Source organism: Ranitomeya imitator, chromosome 3, assembly GCF_032444005.1.
Source record: "Ranitomeya imitator isolate aRanImi1 chromosome 3, aRanImi1.pri, whole genome shotgun sequence".
NCBI classification, from domain to species: domain Eukaryota; kingdom Metazoa; phylum Chordata; class Amphibia; order Anura; family Dendrobatidae; genus Ranitomeya; species Ranitomeya imitator.
This window is the reverse complement of record NC_091284.1, coordinates 444,636,034-444,654,731: the sequence shown is the minus strand read 5'-3', so window position 1 is coordinate 444,654,731 and position 18,698 is coordinate 444,636,034. Positions and strand designations below refer to the sequence as shown.

General features: G+C 42.8%; 1 protein-coding gene across 1 annotated transcript in view; it reads right to left on the bottom strand.

The window, feature by feature from the left end:
* Window positions 1-18,698, bottom strand: part of NXN (nucleoredoxin) — a 249,879-nt gene that overhangs the window by 34,710 nt on the left and 196,471 nt on the right. The window contains exons 6-7 of the mRNA XM_069757364.1: window positions 11,293-11,472; window positions 3,236-3,360 (exon numbers count right to left, since the gene is read on the bottom strand). Coding sequence (XP_069613465.1) covers window positions 3,236-3,360; window positions 11,293-11,472 — 305 coding nt within the window. The remainder of the gene's footprint in view (window positions 1-3,235; window positions 3,361-11,292; window positions 11,473-18,698) is intronic.

Below are 18,698 nucleotides of genomic sequence, written 5' to 3'. Positions count from 1 at the left end.
GATATGGTGCCCACACTGCTGTATACTACGTGGGCTGTTAGATACCACGTGGCTGCTATATACTACATAGGCAGTGTTATATACTATGTGGGATGTGTTCTATACTGCGTGGGCTGTGCTCTATACTGCGTGGCTGCTATATACTGCGTGGGCAGTGTTATATACTACGTGGCTGCTATATACTGCGTGGGCAGTGTTATATACTACGTGGCTGCTATATACTGCGTGGGCAGTGCTATATACTACGTGGCTGCTATATACTGAGTGGGCTGGGTTATATACTACGTGGCTGCTATATACTGAGTGGGCTGTTATATATTACGTGGCTGCTATATACTGCGTGGGCAGTGTTATATACCACGTGGCTGCTATATACTGTGTGGGCAGTGTTATATACTACGTGGCTGCTATATACTGAGTGGGCTGTGTTATATACTACGTGGCTGCTATATACTGAGTGGGCTGTGTTATATACTACGTGGCTGCTATATACTGAGTGGGCAGTGTTATATACTACGTGGCTGCTATATACTGCGTGGGCAGTGTTATATACCACGTGGCTGCTATATACTGCGTGGGCAGTGTTATATACTACGTGGCTGCTATATACTGCGTGGGCAGTGCTATATACTACGTGGCTGCTATATACTGAGTGGGCTGTGTTATATACTACGTGGCTGCTATATACTGAGTGGGCTGTGTTATATACTACGTGGCTGCTATATACTACATGGGCTGTGTTATATACTACGTGGCTGCTATATACTGCGTGGGCAGTGTTGTATACTACGTGGCTGCTATATACTGAGTGGGCTGTTATATACTACGTGGCTGCTATATACTGCGTGGGCAGTGTTATATACCACGTGGCTGCTATATATTGAGTGGGCTGTGTTATATACTACATGGCTGCTATATACTGCATGGGCTGTGTTATATACTACGTGGCTGCTATATACTGAGTGGGCTGTGTTATATACTACGTGGCTGCTATATACTGCGTGGGATGTGCTATATATTACGTGGCCAGTGTTATATACTCGGTGGCCTGTGTTATATACTACGTCGCCTGTGTTATATACTACGTCGCCTGTGTTATATACTGCGTGGATGCTATATACTGCGTGAGCTGTGTTATATAGTACGTGGCTGTGTTATATACTGCGTGGCCACTGTTATATATTGCGTGGCCTGTATTAACGCATCAGGTATTCTACAATATGTATATAGCAGCCACATAGTATATAGCACAGGCAACGTAGTATTAGTCTGCTATATACTACATGGCTCCTATCTACTACGTGGCCTGTGCTATATACTATGTGGCTGCTATATACATACATAAATATATATTCTAGAATACCCGATGCGTTAGAATCGGGCCACCATCTAGTCTACTATATAATTGTCTAAGGGTCACTTCCGTCTTTCTGTCTGTCTTTCTGTCACAGATTCATTGGTCACGGCCTCTGTCTGTCATGGAAATCCAAGTCGCTGATTGGTCGTGGCAAAACAGCCACGACCAATCAGCGACCGGCACAGTCCGGTGGAAAAATGGCCGCTCCTTCCTCCCCACAGTCAGTGCCCGCTCCATACTCCCCTCCAGTCTGCCCTCACACAGGGTTAATGCCAGCGTTACCAGAGCGCGGTGTAACGCATTCCGGTTACGCAGCTATTAACCCTGTGTGACCAACTTTTTACTGTTGATGATGCGTATGCATCATCAATAGTAAAAAGATCTCATGTTACAAATAATAATAATAATAAAAAAAAAAAGGTTATTCTCACCCTCCGCCGTCGCGTCCTCTCCTCGGCAGTGCAAGCGGCAGGTTCCGGTGGCAAGGATGCTATGCGAGAAGGACCTTCCATGATGTCACGGTCATGTGACCGCGACATCATCACAGGTCCTGAGCTCATCCAACCCTGGGACCGGAAGCTGCCGCCTGCACTGCACACAGGCGACAGGACTACAAGGGGCCTTCGGAAGGTGAGTATGTGTTTATTTTTTATTTTAAGTCTTTTTTAACCTGTTACATACGTGTCTGGGCAATATACTACGTGGCTGGGCAATATACTACGTGACTGGGCAGTATACTACGTGGCTGTGCAGTATACTACGTGACTGGGCAGTACACTACGTAGCTCTGCTGTATACTACGTGGCTCTGTGCTGTATACTACGGGGCTGGGCAATATACTACGGGGCTGGGCAATATACTACGGGGCTGGGCAATATACTACGGGACTGGGCAGTATACTACGTGACTGGGCAGTATACTACGTGACTGGGCAGTATACTACGTGACTGGGCAGTATACTACGTGGCTGTGCAGTATACTACGGGGCTGGGCAATACACTACGGGGCTGGGCAATACACTACGGGGCTGGGCAATACACTACGGGGCTGGTCAATACACTACGCGGCTGGGCAATACACTACGCGACTGGGCAATATACTACGCGACTGGGCAATATACTACGCGACTGGGCAATATACTACGTGACTGGGCAATATACTAACTACGTGACTGGGCAATATATTAACTACGTGACTGGGCAATATACTAATTACGTGGCTGGGCAATATACTACGTGGCTGGGCAATATACTACGTGGGCTCTGCAATATACTATGTGGGCTCTGCAATATACTACGTGGACAGGCATATTCTAGAATACCCGATACGTTAGAATCGGGCCACCATCTAGTGTATTCCATAACCTTGTACACAGATCTCCTTGACACAAGTCCTAGTCCCTAATTGGGATCACAATTTAATTTCTCAGACATGCACACACTAGGGCCATTTTCTTACCAAAAAAATAAAAGGCAGGGGAAACAGGTTTAAGACACCAACTCTGTATTGTGAGTTTGGTTTTGCAGAAGTGATTGAGTCTCGTCACATAGCATTTGCTCTATTCGGAGTCCTATCTTTTGCTCCCAAAAACTGTATTAGGAGAACCAGATTAAAGAGGAAGAAGGAACAAGGATTCTGCCATCTCATACAAGGCACAATGTCTAAAACAGGTATGCACAAAATAAACTACAGTCTCCTCAATTTATAATTCACTAGTCTGCAGTGTCATATATAAGGAAACATTTGCTGGAGTGTTGCTTTAAGTTTCTCAAAGTTATCACATCTCTAAAAAATAAAAACTTATTTTTCTTCTTTATCGATTTACATTTTACTAGATTATTGTGGAGAAATTCTCAACATACTTTTCCCCGTACTCACCTCACTAGCCACAAAGAACAGTAGTGGTGCTTCCTCATCTTTGGCTTTATATTGCGCTATAATTTTCTCTGCTATGGGCTGAACAAGCTGTTTTGCTGCTTCTGACTCGCCTTCATCCTCAGAGTCTAAAAAATATAATATATAAATAATAATTCTGACAAGTACATTAACCTGCAGACACACAAGTATTGGAATCGTTATTTTCTACTCATGGTAAGAATGTTTGATTGAGACTTTTATTAACTAGGAGATTACTTATAATATTCTGTCTTGTTCGAATATTATGTGTAATGATCACCACATACTTTAACAGTATGGTAACTAGAGTCCTGACTTAGCCATTCAGTATCTAGCACCTTCCATAGACATTACATTTATAGAGTTAATAGGATAAGTTAACTACACTAACATTTTAACGGTGTTGTCGAATTTAGAAAAATAAAAAGTTTTATATTGTTTTAGAAACCAATTACGGAATTTTGTCAGAGCCAGAGCGGTCACACAGCTGAGAAACTTACTGCCAGATTTTCTTTACACATAACAGCTGACCTCTGGGGTTGGGCAACAGGGGGACACATGGAGTTCAGTCAAATTGTCCAGACATCCTCCTTAAAAGTGCTTTTACACTACAGGATTATTATGAACCAGCACTCACATGCACGATAATTGTGCAGTCTAAACAGGCTACTTGCTAGTTTGTGCCCATCAAAGCTTTTATTTTAATATATTGCAGTCATCGTATTATATGGCACTGTGTATTTACAATTACTTATTTTGCCTTTCTACCCAGCTAATTCTTCTTTTTTCTCTGCTCTATGTAGAAAAATGAAGTCTCTCTTCCCTGCATGAGTCATCCCCCTCTTGAACTCCTAAAAGACTAGTAAAACTCCTGCCAGGCAGTCCTACATACCTACATATTCATGAGCGCTGTGTAACCATGCCCCCACACCGATTGGCAGCTTTCTGTCTATGCACAGTGTACACACAGAAAGCTGCCAATTAGTGGTGTTGGCGGGGTTAGGGTATGTGCACACGTCAGGATTTCTTGCAGAAATTTTCCTGACAAAAACCGGACATTTCTGCCAGAAATACGCATGCGTTGATTTTACCGCGTTTTTGACACATTTTTTTGTGCGTTTTTTCCCAAATGCATAGAATTGCGGGAAAAACGCAGAAAATCCGCAAAAATAACAAACATGCTCATTTTTTTTACCGCGATGCGTTTTTTTTTGCGGAAAAAAAACGCATCCATGTGCACAAAACATGCAGAATAGATTCTAAATGATAGAATGCATAATGTATGCGTTTTTAATGAGTTTTTATAGCGTTTTTAACGCGAAAAAACACGAAAAAACCTGAACGTGTGCACATGGCCTCATACACAGCTCAACATTCAGAGAGCCGATATATCTGCAGCAGATAAAACAGTGATTTTATCAAATCTGCAGCAAGCATAATGCTGCTTTCAGATGGGGTAGCGAAAACCTGCTGATTCCCTTTAACAATCTTATCTAGATTGTTCATTGTGCACATGAAGTGGGGTCAGATTGTGTAGACTAAGGGTACCGTCACACAGTGGCATTTTGATCGCTACGACGGCACGATTCGTGACGTTCCAGCGATATATCCGTGACGTTCCAGCGATCTCGCTGTGTCTGACACGCTCCTGCGATCAGGGACCCCGCTGAGAATCGTACGTCGTAGCAGATCGTTTGAAACTTTCTTTCGTCGTCTAGTGTCCCGCTGTGGCGGCATGATCGCATGGTGTAACAAAGGTGTGCACGATATTGTATACGATGTGCGCATAGTAACCAACGGCTTCTACATCGCACATACGTCATGAAATTATCGCTCTAGCGTCGTACATTGCAAAGTGTGACAGCAGTCTACGACGCTGGAGCGATATTGTTACGATGCTGGAGCGTCACGGATCGTGCCGTCGTAGCGATCAAAATGCCACTGTGTGACGGTACCCTATTAAACAACTGCTAATCAGCAAACAAGCACAAATAGAACAATCAAATGTCATGTGGCCACAAGGTTCTCGGTTGCTCAATAGGTTAAAGGGAACCTGTCATCCCCAAAATGGAAGTTGAGCTAAGCCCACCGCCATCAGGGGCTTATCTACAGCATTCTGTAATGCTGTAGAAAAGCCCCCAATGTAACCTGAAAGATGAGAAAAAGAGGTTAGATTACACTTACCTGGGCAGGCGGTCCGATCCGATGGGCGTCGCGGTTTGGGGCCTCCCTTCTTCTTACAATGACGTCCTCTTCTTGTCTTCATGCTGCGGCTCCGGCACAGGCGTACTTTGTCTGCCCTGTTGAGGGCAGAGCAAAGTACTGCAGTGCGCAGGTGCCGGGAAAGGTCAGAGAGGCCCGGCGCCTGCGCACTGCAGTACTTTGCTCTGCCCTCAACAGGGCAGACAAAGTACGCCTGCGCCGAAGCGTGAAGACAAGAAGAGGACGTCATCCTATGAAGATGGGAGGTCCCGCACCACGACGCCAATTGGACCGGACCGCAGCGGGACCGCCCCTGGGTGAGTATAATCTAACCTCTTTTTCTCATCTTTCAGGATACATCGGGGGCTTATCTACAGCATTACAGAATGATGTAGATAAGCCCCTGATGCCAGTGGGCTTAGCTCAACTTCCATTTTGGGGGTGACAGGTTCTCTTTAAAAGGAACCGGTCACCTGAAAAAACGCGATTAGCCTGCCTGGCGCCCACACTTAGAGCCCTGCACCGGGAGTAAATTAACTTTATTCCTACCGGTAGCGTTCGGGTGTCAGTCACGAGGGCAGCAAAGGCACAACTTCTATCACCGCTCTGTGTATAGAGAGCAGTGGCTGTAGCCGCGCACTGACCGACAGCTGGCTCAGCCCTTTAATGGACTCTAATAACATTTTCAAAGATCAAAATACAAATTTGATTACAAATAGTAAGTAATGTTAGCATGAACTACAGTTATATGAAAAAGTTTGGGCACCCCTATTAATCTTAAGCTTAATGTTTTATAAAAATTACTTTTTTTGCAACAGCTATTTCAGTTTCATATATCTAATAACTGTTGGACACAGTAATGTTTCTGCTTTGAAATGAGGTTTATTGTACTAACAGAAAATGTGCAATCTGCATTCAAACAAAATTTGACAGGTGCATAAGTATGGGCACCCCACCAGAAAAGTGACATTAATATTTATTAGATCCTCCTTTTGCAAAAATAACAGCCTCTAGTCGCTTCCTGTAGCTTTCAATGAGTTCCTGGATCCTGGATGAAGGTATTTTTGACCATTCCTCTTTACAAAACAATTCCAGTTCAGTTAAGTTTGATGGTCGCCGAGCATGGACAGCCCTCTTCAAATGATCCCACAGATGTTCAATGATATTCAGGTCTGGGGACTGGGATGGCCATTTCAGAACAGTGCAATTGTTTCTCTGCATGAATGCCTGAGTAGATTTGGAGCGGTGTTTTGGATCATTGTCTTGCTGAAAGATCCATCCCCTGCGTAACTTCAACTTTGTCACTGATTCATGAACATTATTGTCAAGAATCTGCTGATACTGAGAGGAATCCATGCGTCCCTCAACTTTAACAAGATTCCCGGTGGCATTGGCCACACAGCCCCAAAGCATGATGGAACCTCCACCAAATTTTACTGTGGGTAGCAAGTGTTTTTCTTGGAATGCTATGTTTTTTTGGCCGCCATGCATAACGCCTTTTTGTATGACCAAACAACTCAATCTTGGTTTCATCAGTCCACAGGACCTTCTTCCAAAAAGAAATTGGCTTCTCCAAATGTGCTTTTGCATACCTCAGCCGACTCTGTTTGTGGCGTGCTTGCAGAAATGGCTTCTTTCGCATCACTCTCCCATATAGCTTCTCCTTGTGCAAAGTGCGCTGTATAGTTAACTGATGCACAGTGACACCATCTGCAGCAAGTTGATGCTGCAGCTCTCTGGAGGTGGTCTGAGGATTGTCCTTGACTGATCTCACCATTCTTCTTCTCTGCCTTTCTGATGTTTTTCTTGGCCTGCCACTTCTGGCCTTAACAAGAACTGTACCTGTGTTCTTCCATTTCCTTACTATGTTCCTCACAGTGGAACTTGACAGGCTAAATCTCTGAGACAGCTTTTTGTATCCTTCCCCTGAACAACTATGTTGAATAATCTTTGTTTTCAGATCATTAGACAGTTGTTTTGAGGAGCCCATGATACCACTCTTCAGAGGAGAATCAAACAGGAGAACAACTTGCAAGTGGCCACTTTAAGTAGCATTTCTCATGATTGCATATACCTGGCTATGAAGTTCAAAGCTCAATGAGGTTAGAAAACCAAAAAAAAGTGCTTTAGTAAGTCAGTAAAAAGTAGGTAGTAGTATTGAAAACAAGAAAATGATAAGGGTGCCCATACTTATGCACCTGTCAAATTTTGTTTGAATGCAGATTGCACATTTTCTGTTAGTACAATAAACCTCATTTCAAGGCAGAAACATTACTGTGTCCAACAGTTATTAGATATATGAAACTGAAATAGCTGTTGCAAAAAAAAAAAAAAAATGTTTATAAAACATTAAGCTTAAGATTAATAGGGGTGCCCAAACTTTTTCATATAACTGTATAAGCAGATAAAATTTTATCTGTAGTCATTCATGCAGGATTAAAAAGCTACTTTATAGCTTTTATATTTTATAGCTCTCTCGCTCATGCTGTGAATCTACAAGATAATCTGCAATGTGAAAAGAAAAAAAAAAAGCATTCATTTTCTTACAGGAAAGTTTGTTCAATTTCAAGCTCATGTTTAGCAAAAAATAAAATAAAATGTCGATGAATGTATAATAAAGCTCAATTCTAAACATTTTCATGGAACAACAACCACACATGTCAGACAGAATTTATACATAAACAATACTTTATAGTGTTGGTCCTTGCACTCAGCAGGGAAACAGGAAACAAGGGAATCGTTTCCCTTCTCAGGCAAAACACCCATTGCCTTCCATGAATTAATAACTGACTGTACAAAGGAAAGAAAATGTGACTCCCTTTTGCCCTGTTTAGTGTGAAAAACACTTTGTAACGATGGAAACCAGCACCATTCCGATCGTGAAAAAGGAAACTGTCTGTACAAAGCACTTTGCCACGGTCTCTGCGGGAGCTTTGCAGGTCTAATTCTGTGTGACCATTTCCACAACCAGATCAGTGTCACACGGGATCCTGTCTGTGAGAAGCACTCAGGGAGATACAGGATGTTGTGGAACGTCAAAAGAACTTTCCCGATACAGTTGTCAACTAGTCCTTCTATCCCTTACATGTTAAGTCTTTGTGTTCAGGTTCACACATGTTCTTCTGTTCATCATGAGGGAACTTTTCCCATGTTTCCCATGTCTGCTGCATCAGAGTTCACAGAAGAAGTTCAAGCAGCTGAAAATCTCCATGTCAGCAATTTCTAGGACAGCACTACTTATTATTAAGCGCTGCTGCTATAGCATCTGTATATTTAGAACATTACCACATTCAGTAAAAGGGATTTTAACATTAAGGACGCGAGGACGCAAGTAAATTTATTGAAAGCAACACCCATACACATAGAAGAAGCGGTCTATCTGAGGCTGTGACCCAGCTGCTTCCTTAAAGGGAAGCCGTCACCAGGTTTTCCCCAAGATAAAGTACGACCACCAAATTTAAGGCCTCTTTTACAGCATTGAGTAGGCTGTATGTATGTCCTCCAATACCTTCTGCATAGAGACCTTTTATTATACCCACAGACTGAAGTTTCCATATGGTTCGTTGTACATAATCCATACTGCCCCCCAACCGCTCAACTGCACAGGCACATTTCTCTCTGCCCTGCCGGGGACAGAGCAAGTACCGTAATATGCATGTGCCGGCTTCACTCCTGGGTCATCGGCGACAGATGATAAATAGTGATGAGCGAGTATATTCAGTACTCGAGATTTCCAGAGCACGCTCGGGTATCCTCCGAGTATTTTTAAGTACTCGGAGATTTAGTTTTCTGCGCCGCAGCTGAATGATTTACATCTGTTAGCCAGGCTGAGTACATGTGGGGGTTGCCTGGTTGCTATGGAATCCCCACATATAATCAAGCTGGCTAACAGATGTAAATCATTCAGCTGCGGCACAGAAAACTAAATCTCCGAGTACTTAAAAATACTCGGAAGATACCAGAGCGTGCTCGGGAAATGTCGAGTACCGAGCATACTCGCTCATCACTAATGATAAATCATCAGAAAAATATTTTGTAGCCACTTAAAGGACACCATTATTAGTATAAGGATATATTTGCAGAATGTTTTTTGGCTAGAATATCTGCCTCTGAACCAGCTTTTCTTGCTTTTTTGTGCATGAGGACAATGTATTAAGAGCGTATACATGAAGCTGTTTTTTTCAAGCAGAAATGCCTCAAGAACTTGCATTTTTTTCATACTGAAAATTAAAAAATAAGTGTAGAAAATAGAACCATGTGCACGAACTACAAGAGTATGTGCACAAGATATCTTTTTCAGGCAGATTCTGCTCCGAAAACGGCCTCAGAAAGCACTGATTAAATGCTCAAATTTATGAACCTATGAATTTCTATATCAAATTGACTTGCTGTTCATACGCTTAGCTTTTTGAGCATCTTTTAACCACTTCCGGATCCAAAGACTCCAAGCGGTTCGAAGTGAGCTGACAATTTTTCAGTTTTTTTTCCGTTCTGAAGGTGCGCAATACTTTATAATAGAAGTTAATGGGAAGGCTCAAAATCCATCCGAAAGATGCAGTGCATCTTTTTGAGAGTTTGCAGCAGCATTTTTGCTTGAAATACCACTAGTGGATTATTCATTCTAAATGGAATTTAAAAAAAAAAAGGAAATTGTAAGTAAAAAAAACGACTCTCAAAAAAACACTGGAAAAATGCTTAAAAAAATAACCAAAAAGCACAAAAAATGACAATAAAGCACTCTAGAAACGACCAAAAAGAAACATTTCAACGCTGAAGTTTCCTGAAGAAAGAGCTTTCCTCTTGAAAATCTACCTGGGTTTGCTTACCTAAAGTAAGACTTTGGCCCAGATTCATCAAGAGTGGCGTTTTTATGCAGACTTGATGACGGGGAAGAATGGAGAGTGAAGCGCATAATTCATTAAGAGATGCCAACGCTTGTCGCCACCCTCCAGATAAAACAACTTTGTTGCAGCAGGGTGAAAACACGTAAAATGTTTGTACTACATCGCGTTGCGCAAAATGTAGCAACTTTTCCAAGCTTTTTACATCAGTTTCCTGTTTGATAAGTTGGTGTCTTTTTGGTCTCATACCCTCAGAGCATTTTTTCCACTTAAATCAATATGAAGCATGTTAAAAAAAATATATGAAGTTTTTTATTTTATTTGAATTTTGGAGTAGAATTTGAAAAGAAAGTGTCAACACATCTATTCATGGGTTATGCGCAGGATTGTAGATTATCACAAATCAACTGAATGGGGTAGAGCTGCAAAACCAGACACCGTCTATGGCAAATGTGCTATTCCTTGCCAAAAAAAAAAAACAAACTCAATGATATAATGGGCCCCTTCCTTGTAAGGGAATGATTCAGACTCTCGTACAATTGCAAGAGGGCAGTTGACAAATTGGTAATTATATGAAAAATATTTTCAAATGTTAAAATATTTCATACACTGTCATTACTATAATTATTGTTACTTTTGAGCTCTACATATGTCTGGGAAAGCACCTGGAGTATTCGTCAAAATGCCAAGAAAGATATCTTTTTTTTTCCCAACAAATCACATTTTAACCTCTTTTCCGTAACCTGAAACGTATTCATTGTCTTGCTCATCATCAATACTGTCGTTTATACAGCACGCTTTACATTGCAGTCACAGCTGCTGATCCTCATGCTTCCAGAGCTGCACTCTGCAGGGCTTCGTCATTGCTCTCACACAAATGAAATTCAGCTGCTTCCAAATCAGACATTTTTGGTGGAGTCAACAGATTCCTTCCTGTACTGGGTATCATGTATTGCAATCCAATCCTGTGATTAGCCCACAATTTGATTTCCATACCTACAAAAAGAACAAGGCAGGGACCCTCGTTCAGCTGAACAGCATTTAGTTCTGTCAGTTCCACGACAGGTTTTGGGTGCCATGGGAACTCTTTGCAGTCAATATCATGAAGAACTTCCACTCGCCCTTGTCGTGTGATGACCTCTCCCTTTGGATCCAATATGATAAGATTTGGAATGCCTGCAAAAATAATCACATTGTGTTTATTAAAATACCAACAAAAATGAGAATGGTGCCACAAATTATGCTCTATATATAGTTAGTGTAACATGTATAAGAACACTCCATATGTTTGGGGTGGCTCAGTGGTTAGGCCTCTTTCACACTTCAGTTGTTTGGCGTCAGTCTAAAACCGCCATTTTCATTTTTTTTTTGACGGATCCGCTACTTTCCCATAGACTTGCATTAGCGACGGATTGTGACGGATGGTCGTCCGTTCCATCCGCCATGCGACGGATCTGTCGAAATTTGGCGGACGTTGTCTGGACATAGACGGACATTGAAACGTTTTTTGTCAACGCCGAAATGGCGGATCGCGACGGATCCGTCGCGTCCGCCATTCCATAGAATGGCCGCCTATGGGCGACGGATCCGTCGCGACTGCCATGTCGGCGGATCCGTCGCCCCAATCCGCTTTTTCAATTGCGCCTGCTCCAAAAAGTAGATACTTTTCCCAGACAACCCCCAAGTAACGGATCCGTCAAAAAACCGGATCCGTTAGAACCATTTTCTCAACAATTGTGACGGATCCGTCGATCCGTCACTATGTCGGAAGTGACTGACGCCAAACAACTGAAGTGTGAAAGAAGCCTTAGCACTGCAGCCTTGCAGCGCTGGGATCCTGGGTTCAAACCCCACCAAGGACAACATCTGCAAAGAGTTTGTATGTTCTCCCCGTGTTTGCGTGTGTTTCCTTGGAGTACCCCAGCTTCTCCCACTCTCAAAAGACATACTGATAGGGAATGTATATTGTGAGCCCCAGTGGGGACAGCGATGATGGTGTCTGGTAAAGCGCTGTGGAATTAATGATGTTAAATAAGTGAGTAAAATAAACAGATTTGGAATGGACTGGTCAGAAAGCCACTATTAACTTTATTATTATTACTACGATAAAGTCAAGATCGCTGCTTCCACCCTCTCACAGGAACACATGGATTAGTTTACATACTAAATATGGCTCCTACAGAAAAAGTTGATAACTAAGGGTAAGTGCGTGGTAATAGCTGCCAAACTGCAGTGAATTCAGAAAGTATATAAACTACGTGTACAAATTGCTTGCTCTGGATTAACAATAAATGACTGTAGATATCATGCAGTGTTTAGTTACAACTCTGCAAAGATAAAGGTTTACATAGTGTGTTGGAATGCCACAAAAGCTAGGTCTGAATATAAACACTTGGGAAATCCACATATACAAATGAACATTTCTTAGCACAGCTTTGATTCAGAGCAGACGGGTCTGTGCTCAAGCATGTAGGGCACAGTGCTTACAGCAGATCTCCGAGACTTCTTTTATGCTGGTGTGTGATCTCATAGAAAGCTACAACCTCTAATCTGTGATTTTAGGAACAGGCTCTAATCCCCGTAAAATAAACCTTACAAACATAAAACATTGTACATGACCACATGGCAAACAAAAGCACATAGCCAGCACAGAACACTGAGTGAGCGTGTCTGCAAGATATGCTCTTCAAGAAGGAACACACTACAAAACTTCCCTCCAAGGAAAGGCATCATACTTTCATGGAAAAAAAAGCCACCTTCCAATGGATCTACATATATCGTGTACTTCATTCTGGGGATGTGTTTTTTTGACAATGTATTGAAATCAGACTATATACGGACTACATATATGGAAAAACTTTAATTTTACTCCAAATGCAGACATGTAGTGGACATCAAGGGGCAGGGAAAAATGTGACATTGATAGTAAACGTTTTGACCCTTCTTGGGTCTTGTTCACGTCATCGCTTGGCACAGAGTGGAGAAGAGGCACTCCCACGCCCAAGTCTGCTTTGTCGCATTTCTCACTACTGCGCATGTTGCATGGCCAAAGTCACCATATAGCCACAGGCTTATGTTAATGAAATCTGCTGCTCTGAAAGTCACTGCTGTTTTCAGACCAACCGATTTCATGAACTCCCCAGCTTGCCCTGGGAGGAAGGAAGGTTTATCTTACACCAAGTACAAAATTAAAGGGGTTGTCTATTCCTATTTCTTCGGGAGCAACACTTTCTGTGCCTCTCGGCTTGCTGCTTGACAATGCACTCTGGAAGATTTAACAGTTCAGACCAGCAAAATGGTACACAGATATCAAACATATATTTTGCTTTAAGTTACCGTATATACTCATGTATAAGCCAAGTTTTCCAGCACATCGTGCTGAAAACGCCTGCCCACACCCAATTGGCTTATACACAAGTCATTGTCCCAGAAGGCGGTGGAGAAGGGGAAGCGGCGGGTCACAGGAAGCAGGAGCAGGCAGCTGCGGCTAAAGCCTGTGCCCGATGCTAAAGAGAAATGAATATTCACTGTACTGGCAATGAATATTCATTTCTCTTATAGCGTGCACAGTTACAGCCGCTGGCTTCCAACAGCTGTTGGGCTATCATGGGTGCCCGCTCATTAAGGTAATGAATATTCACCTCTCTCCACTCCCATAAGCTTGGAGAAAGGTGAATATTCATTCCCTTAATGAGCGGGGCCACCTGATCGCTCAGCCGCAGAAGCTGCTAGCACAGGAACAAGATGCTGCGAGGGCGCACAGGGAAGGTAAGTAGGATGTTTTTTTAAGCTGTTCTCATGAGGGCCACACATGCAAGGATGAGGAACCATGCATACAAGGATAGGGATAAGGAGCCATGTAGACAAGTATGGGAATAAGGAGCCATGCAGACAAGGATGGGGATGAGGGGACAATGCATACCAGGCTTATACTCGAGTAAATAAATTTTCCCAGTTTTTATGGCAAAATTAGGTGCCTCAGCTTATACATGAGTATATACGGTAAGTGGTGAAAATAAAACCTGAAATTTGCATGAAAAAAAACAACAAACTTTGCTTTTGCGGCCGTTTCCCCAGCATTTTACTTTTCTTGGGATATGGGAGTGTGGGAGAGCTAACTGAGGTTTTTGCCATTACTATTTTCAGGTAGATACGATGTCTTGATGGCCTCTTGTAGCAATGTTTTTTGCAATGCAAAAACCCACCTTTCGATTTTTTTTCTCGTTATGCCGTTCACCGATCAGATTAATTTATTTTAGACTACGATAGATCAGATATTTCTATAGGCAACAATCCCAAATATGTGTTTTTTTAATTATTTTCAATAGGGCAAAAGAGGAGTGATTTGAACTTGTTCTTTTTTTATATATTTTTAAAAACTTTTTTAATTTTTTTTTTACTGTATTTAATAGTCCCCTTAGGAGACTAAGTTGCAATTGTCCGATTACCTGTGCTATACATAGCAGAGCAAAAAATCACAATCTCTACGAGCTAGCGTTCACAGGAAGATCGTAATGACAGGCATGACAACCCATTGGTATCTCATGATCACGACAGAGGCACTGATCGGCAAGATGAATGACGCGCTTCTGGCTGGTGAGTGTTAAATCTCGCTGATTGACAGCTTTTGAGTCCGCGTCAAAGTCAGGGACATATGACGTAAATATACATCATATTTTGTGAATGGGTTAATGGTCTAAACTATGGGCTCTAACAAGCTGCAAAACAGAGGCAGTCTGCTAATCCCTGTGCGCTTTCTTTGCCTAAGAGACTGGCCACCACTGATAGGCAAACAACAGTATACTATAAAATGAAAAATCCTTTCATTATTGAGAACAGAGAAAAAATTTTAATAAGAAGCAAATTGCAAAGCATTATTATTTCTTTTTTTTTTTTTTTTGCTGCTGTCAGGAAAACATGGTTACCACCAAAGGAAAGAAAATAGGGTGTGGTAAAAGAGGGACTAGAGAAGCCTCAGCAGAAAAGGACAGGCTTCTGCATTGTCAGCTCTGGGGAGAAGGAAAAAAAAAAGTAAGCTTTATGTATAACAACCCAGCCAAAAAATTACCAAACACATAAGTAATCTGAAATGGACAATTTCAGCTAATTATCACATTAAAATTATAGATAAACAAATCATATCATATGCAGCGGCATGCTTTACCAACAAGCTTACCTGGTGAAGAAGAAAAAAACATGTACTATATATGCATAATTCTCAGTTAGATTTTTTATTACTCATGTCACATAAATAATCAACAGATGTTTTGGCCACAAGTTGTTCTTTTTCACTTTTAGCTTGATAAGGGTATGTTCACACTTTCCTGATTTCCATCCTTTTTTTTCAGGACTGTTTTTTAAAAAACTGCAGCTCTTGGCAGAAAACGCAGGTCCTTTTTTTGGTCCTTTTTTGATGCGTTTTTTGATCCTTTTTTTTATGCAGTTTTCTATGCAGAGTCTGTGTGTTTTCTAGGAAGTTTTTTAGGGTTAAAATGGCTGAAAATACCCTAACCCTACCCCTACCCCTATTCTAACCTTAGTGGAAAAAAAAAAAATTCTTAATTTTTTTTTATTGTCCCTACCTATGGGGGTGACAAAGGGGGGGGGGGGGGGGGTGTCATTTACTATTTTTTTTTATTTTGATCACTGAGATAGATTATATCTCAGTGATCAAAATGCACTTATGAACGAATCTGCCGGCCGGCAGATTCGGCGGGCGCACTGCGCATGCGCCCGCCATTTTGCAAGATGGCGGCGCCCAGGGAGAAGACGGCCGGACGGACACCGGGACGCCGGGTAAGTATAAGGGGGGGAGATTAGGGCACGGGGGGGCATCGGAGCACTGGGGGGGGGCATCGGAGCACGGGGCGGTGGGATTGGAGCACGGGGGGGCGGGATCGGAGCACAGGGGGGCAGCCACACTCCGCCCACGCACTTCCGCCCGCTTCCCCGCACTTCCTGCTGCAGCGGTTCTGCACCACAAACCGCAGTAAAACCCGCATATATTTTTTTCATCTGCGGGTTTTACTGCGGGTTTGACCTCACAATGGAGGTCAATGGGTGCAGAACCGCTGCGGCTCCGAAAAAAGAAGTGACATGGTACTTCTTTTTTCCCGCAGCTATTCAGCGCGGCTTTTTTTTTTATTTTCCGCATTGTGGGCACAGCAGTTCCTGTTTTCCATAGGGTACAATGTAATGTACCCTGCATGGAAAACAGCTGCGGACCCGCAGCGGGAAAATCGCGGCAATTCCGCATGAAAAAAAGGATCGTGTGAACATGGCCTAAAGGTATTTTGTGCCTGAAACGTTGCTGTCCTTTTTTAAGTTACCGTATATACTCGAGTATAAGCCGACTCCCTAATTTTGGCACAAAAAACTGAGAAAACTTATTGACTCGAGTATAAGCCTAGGGTGGAAAATGCAGCAGCTACCGGTGAATTTCAAAAATAAAAATAGATGCTCCAAACCATTCATTATGGCCCCATAGCTGTGCCATATAGTGCTCTGCACCGTTCATTATTGCCCCATAGATCTACCATAGAAAGCTGTGCCATATAGTGCTCTGCACCGTTCATTATTGCCCCATAGCTGTGCCATATAGTGCTCTGCACCGTTCATTATTGCCCCATAGCTGTGCCATATAGTGCTCTGCACCGTTCATTATTGCCCCATAACTGTGCCATATAGTGCTCTGCACCGTTCATTCTTGCCCCATATCTGTGCCATATAGTGCTCTGCACCGTTCATTGTTGCCCCATAGCTGTGCCATATAGTGCTCTGCACGGTTCATTATTGCCCCATAGCTGTGCCATATAGTGCTCTGCACCGTTCATTATTGCCCCATAGCTGTGCCATATAGTGCTCTGCATCGTTCATTATTGCCCCATAGCTGTGCCATATAGTGCTCTGCACCATTCATTGTTGCCCCATAGCTGTGCCATATAGTGCTCTGCACCGTTCATTATTGCCCCATAGCTGTGCCATATAGTGCTCTGCACCGTTCATTATTGCCCCATAGCTGCTCCTTATAAAGCTGTGCCATTGCTCCTGCTGCAATAAAAAAAAAAAAAATGCCATACTCACCTCTCTTGCTTGCAGCACCTCAGCGTCATGTCTCGGCGTCTCTCTGCACTGATCAGGCAGAGGGCGCCGCGCACACTATACGCGTCATCGCGCCCTCTGACCTGCACAGTCAGTGCGCAGAGACACCGGGAAGATGGAGCGGCGCCCGGCGGGTGGAACGTGGACAGGTGAATATCTAATATTTACCTGCTCCCGGCGTCCCGCTCCTTCCCCCGGACAGCTGGTCTCCGAGTGCCGCAGCCTCTTCCTCTATCAGTGGTCACCGTTACCGCTCATTAGAGAAATGAATATGCGGCTCCACCCCTATGGGAGTGGAGTCCATATTCATTTCTCTAATGAGCGGTCCCACGTGACCGCTGAACAGGGGAAGAGCTGCGGCACCCAGAGACCGTGTGACAGGCAGGGGGAGCGTCAGGACCGCCGGGACTAGGTGAGTATGCCTCAGCGCCCTCTCCCCCTCACCCGCCGACCCTGCCGCCCACCGTAACTCGAGTATAAGCCGAGAGGGGCACTTTCAGCCCAAAAATTTGGGCTGAAAATCTCGGCTTATACTCGAGTATATACGGTAGGCTTTATATACAGTAGGCTTTATAAAGGCCATTATTGGCTGAATTATAGCTGTCCTTTTTCCCTGTTGCTGTGTTTGTGTACACTGTGACATCCCTTCAGATATATGTAGTCAGATATTAAGTCTCCTCTTAGCTTTCTTTTTTGCAAGCTTAACACTCCCAGATTCTTTAACCCCTTAAGCCTTCAAGGGTGGTTTGCACGTTAATGACCGGGCCAATTTTTACACTTTTGACCACTGTCCCTTTATGAGGTTATAACTCTGGAACGCTTCAACGGATCTTGGCGATTCTGACATTATTTTCTCGTGACATATTGCACTTCATGATAGTGGTAAAGTTTATTCGATATAACTTGCGTTTATTTGTGAAAAAAATGGAAATTTGGCAAAAATTTTGAAAATTTTGCATTTTCCAACTTTGAATTTTTATACCCTTAAATCACAGAGATGTGTCATGTAAAATAATTAATAAGTAACATTTCCCACATGTCTACTTTACATCAGCACAATTTTGGAACCAAAAATTTTTGGGGTTAGGGAGTTATAAGGGTTAAAAGTTGACCAGCAATTTCTCATTTTTACAACACCAATATTTTTTAGCGATCACATCACATTTGAAGTCATTTTGAGGGGTCTATATGATAGAAAATAACCAAGTGTGACACCATTGTAAAAACTACACCCCTCAAGGTGCTCAAAACCATATTCAAGAAGTTTATTAAACTTTCAGGTGTTTTACAGGAATTTTTGG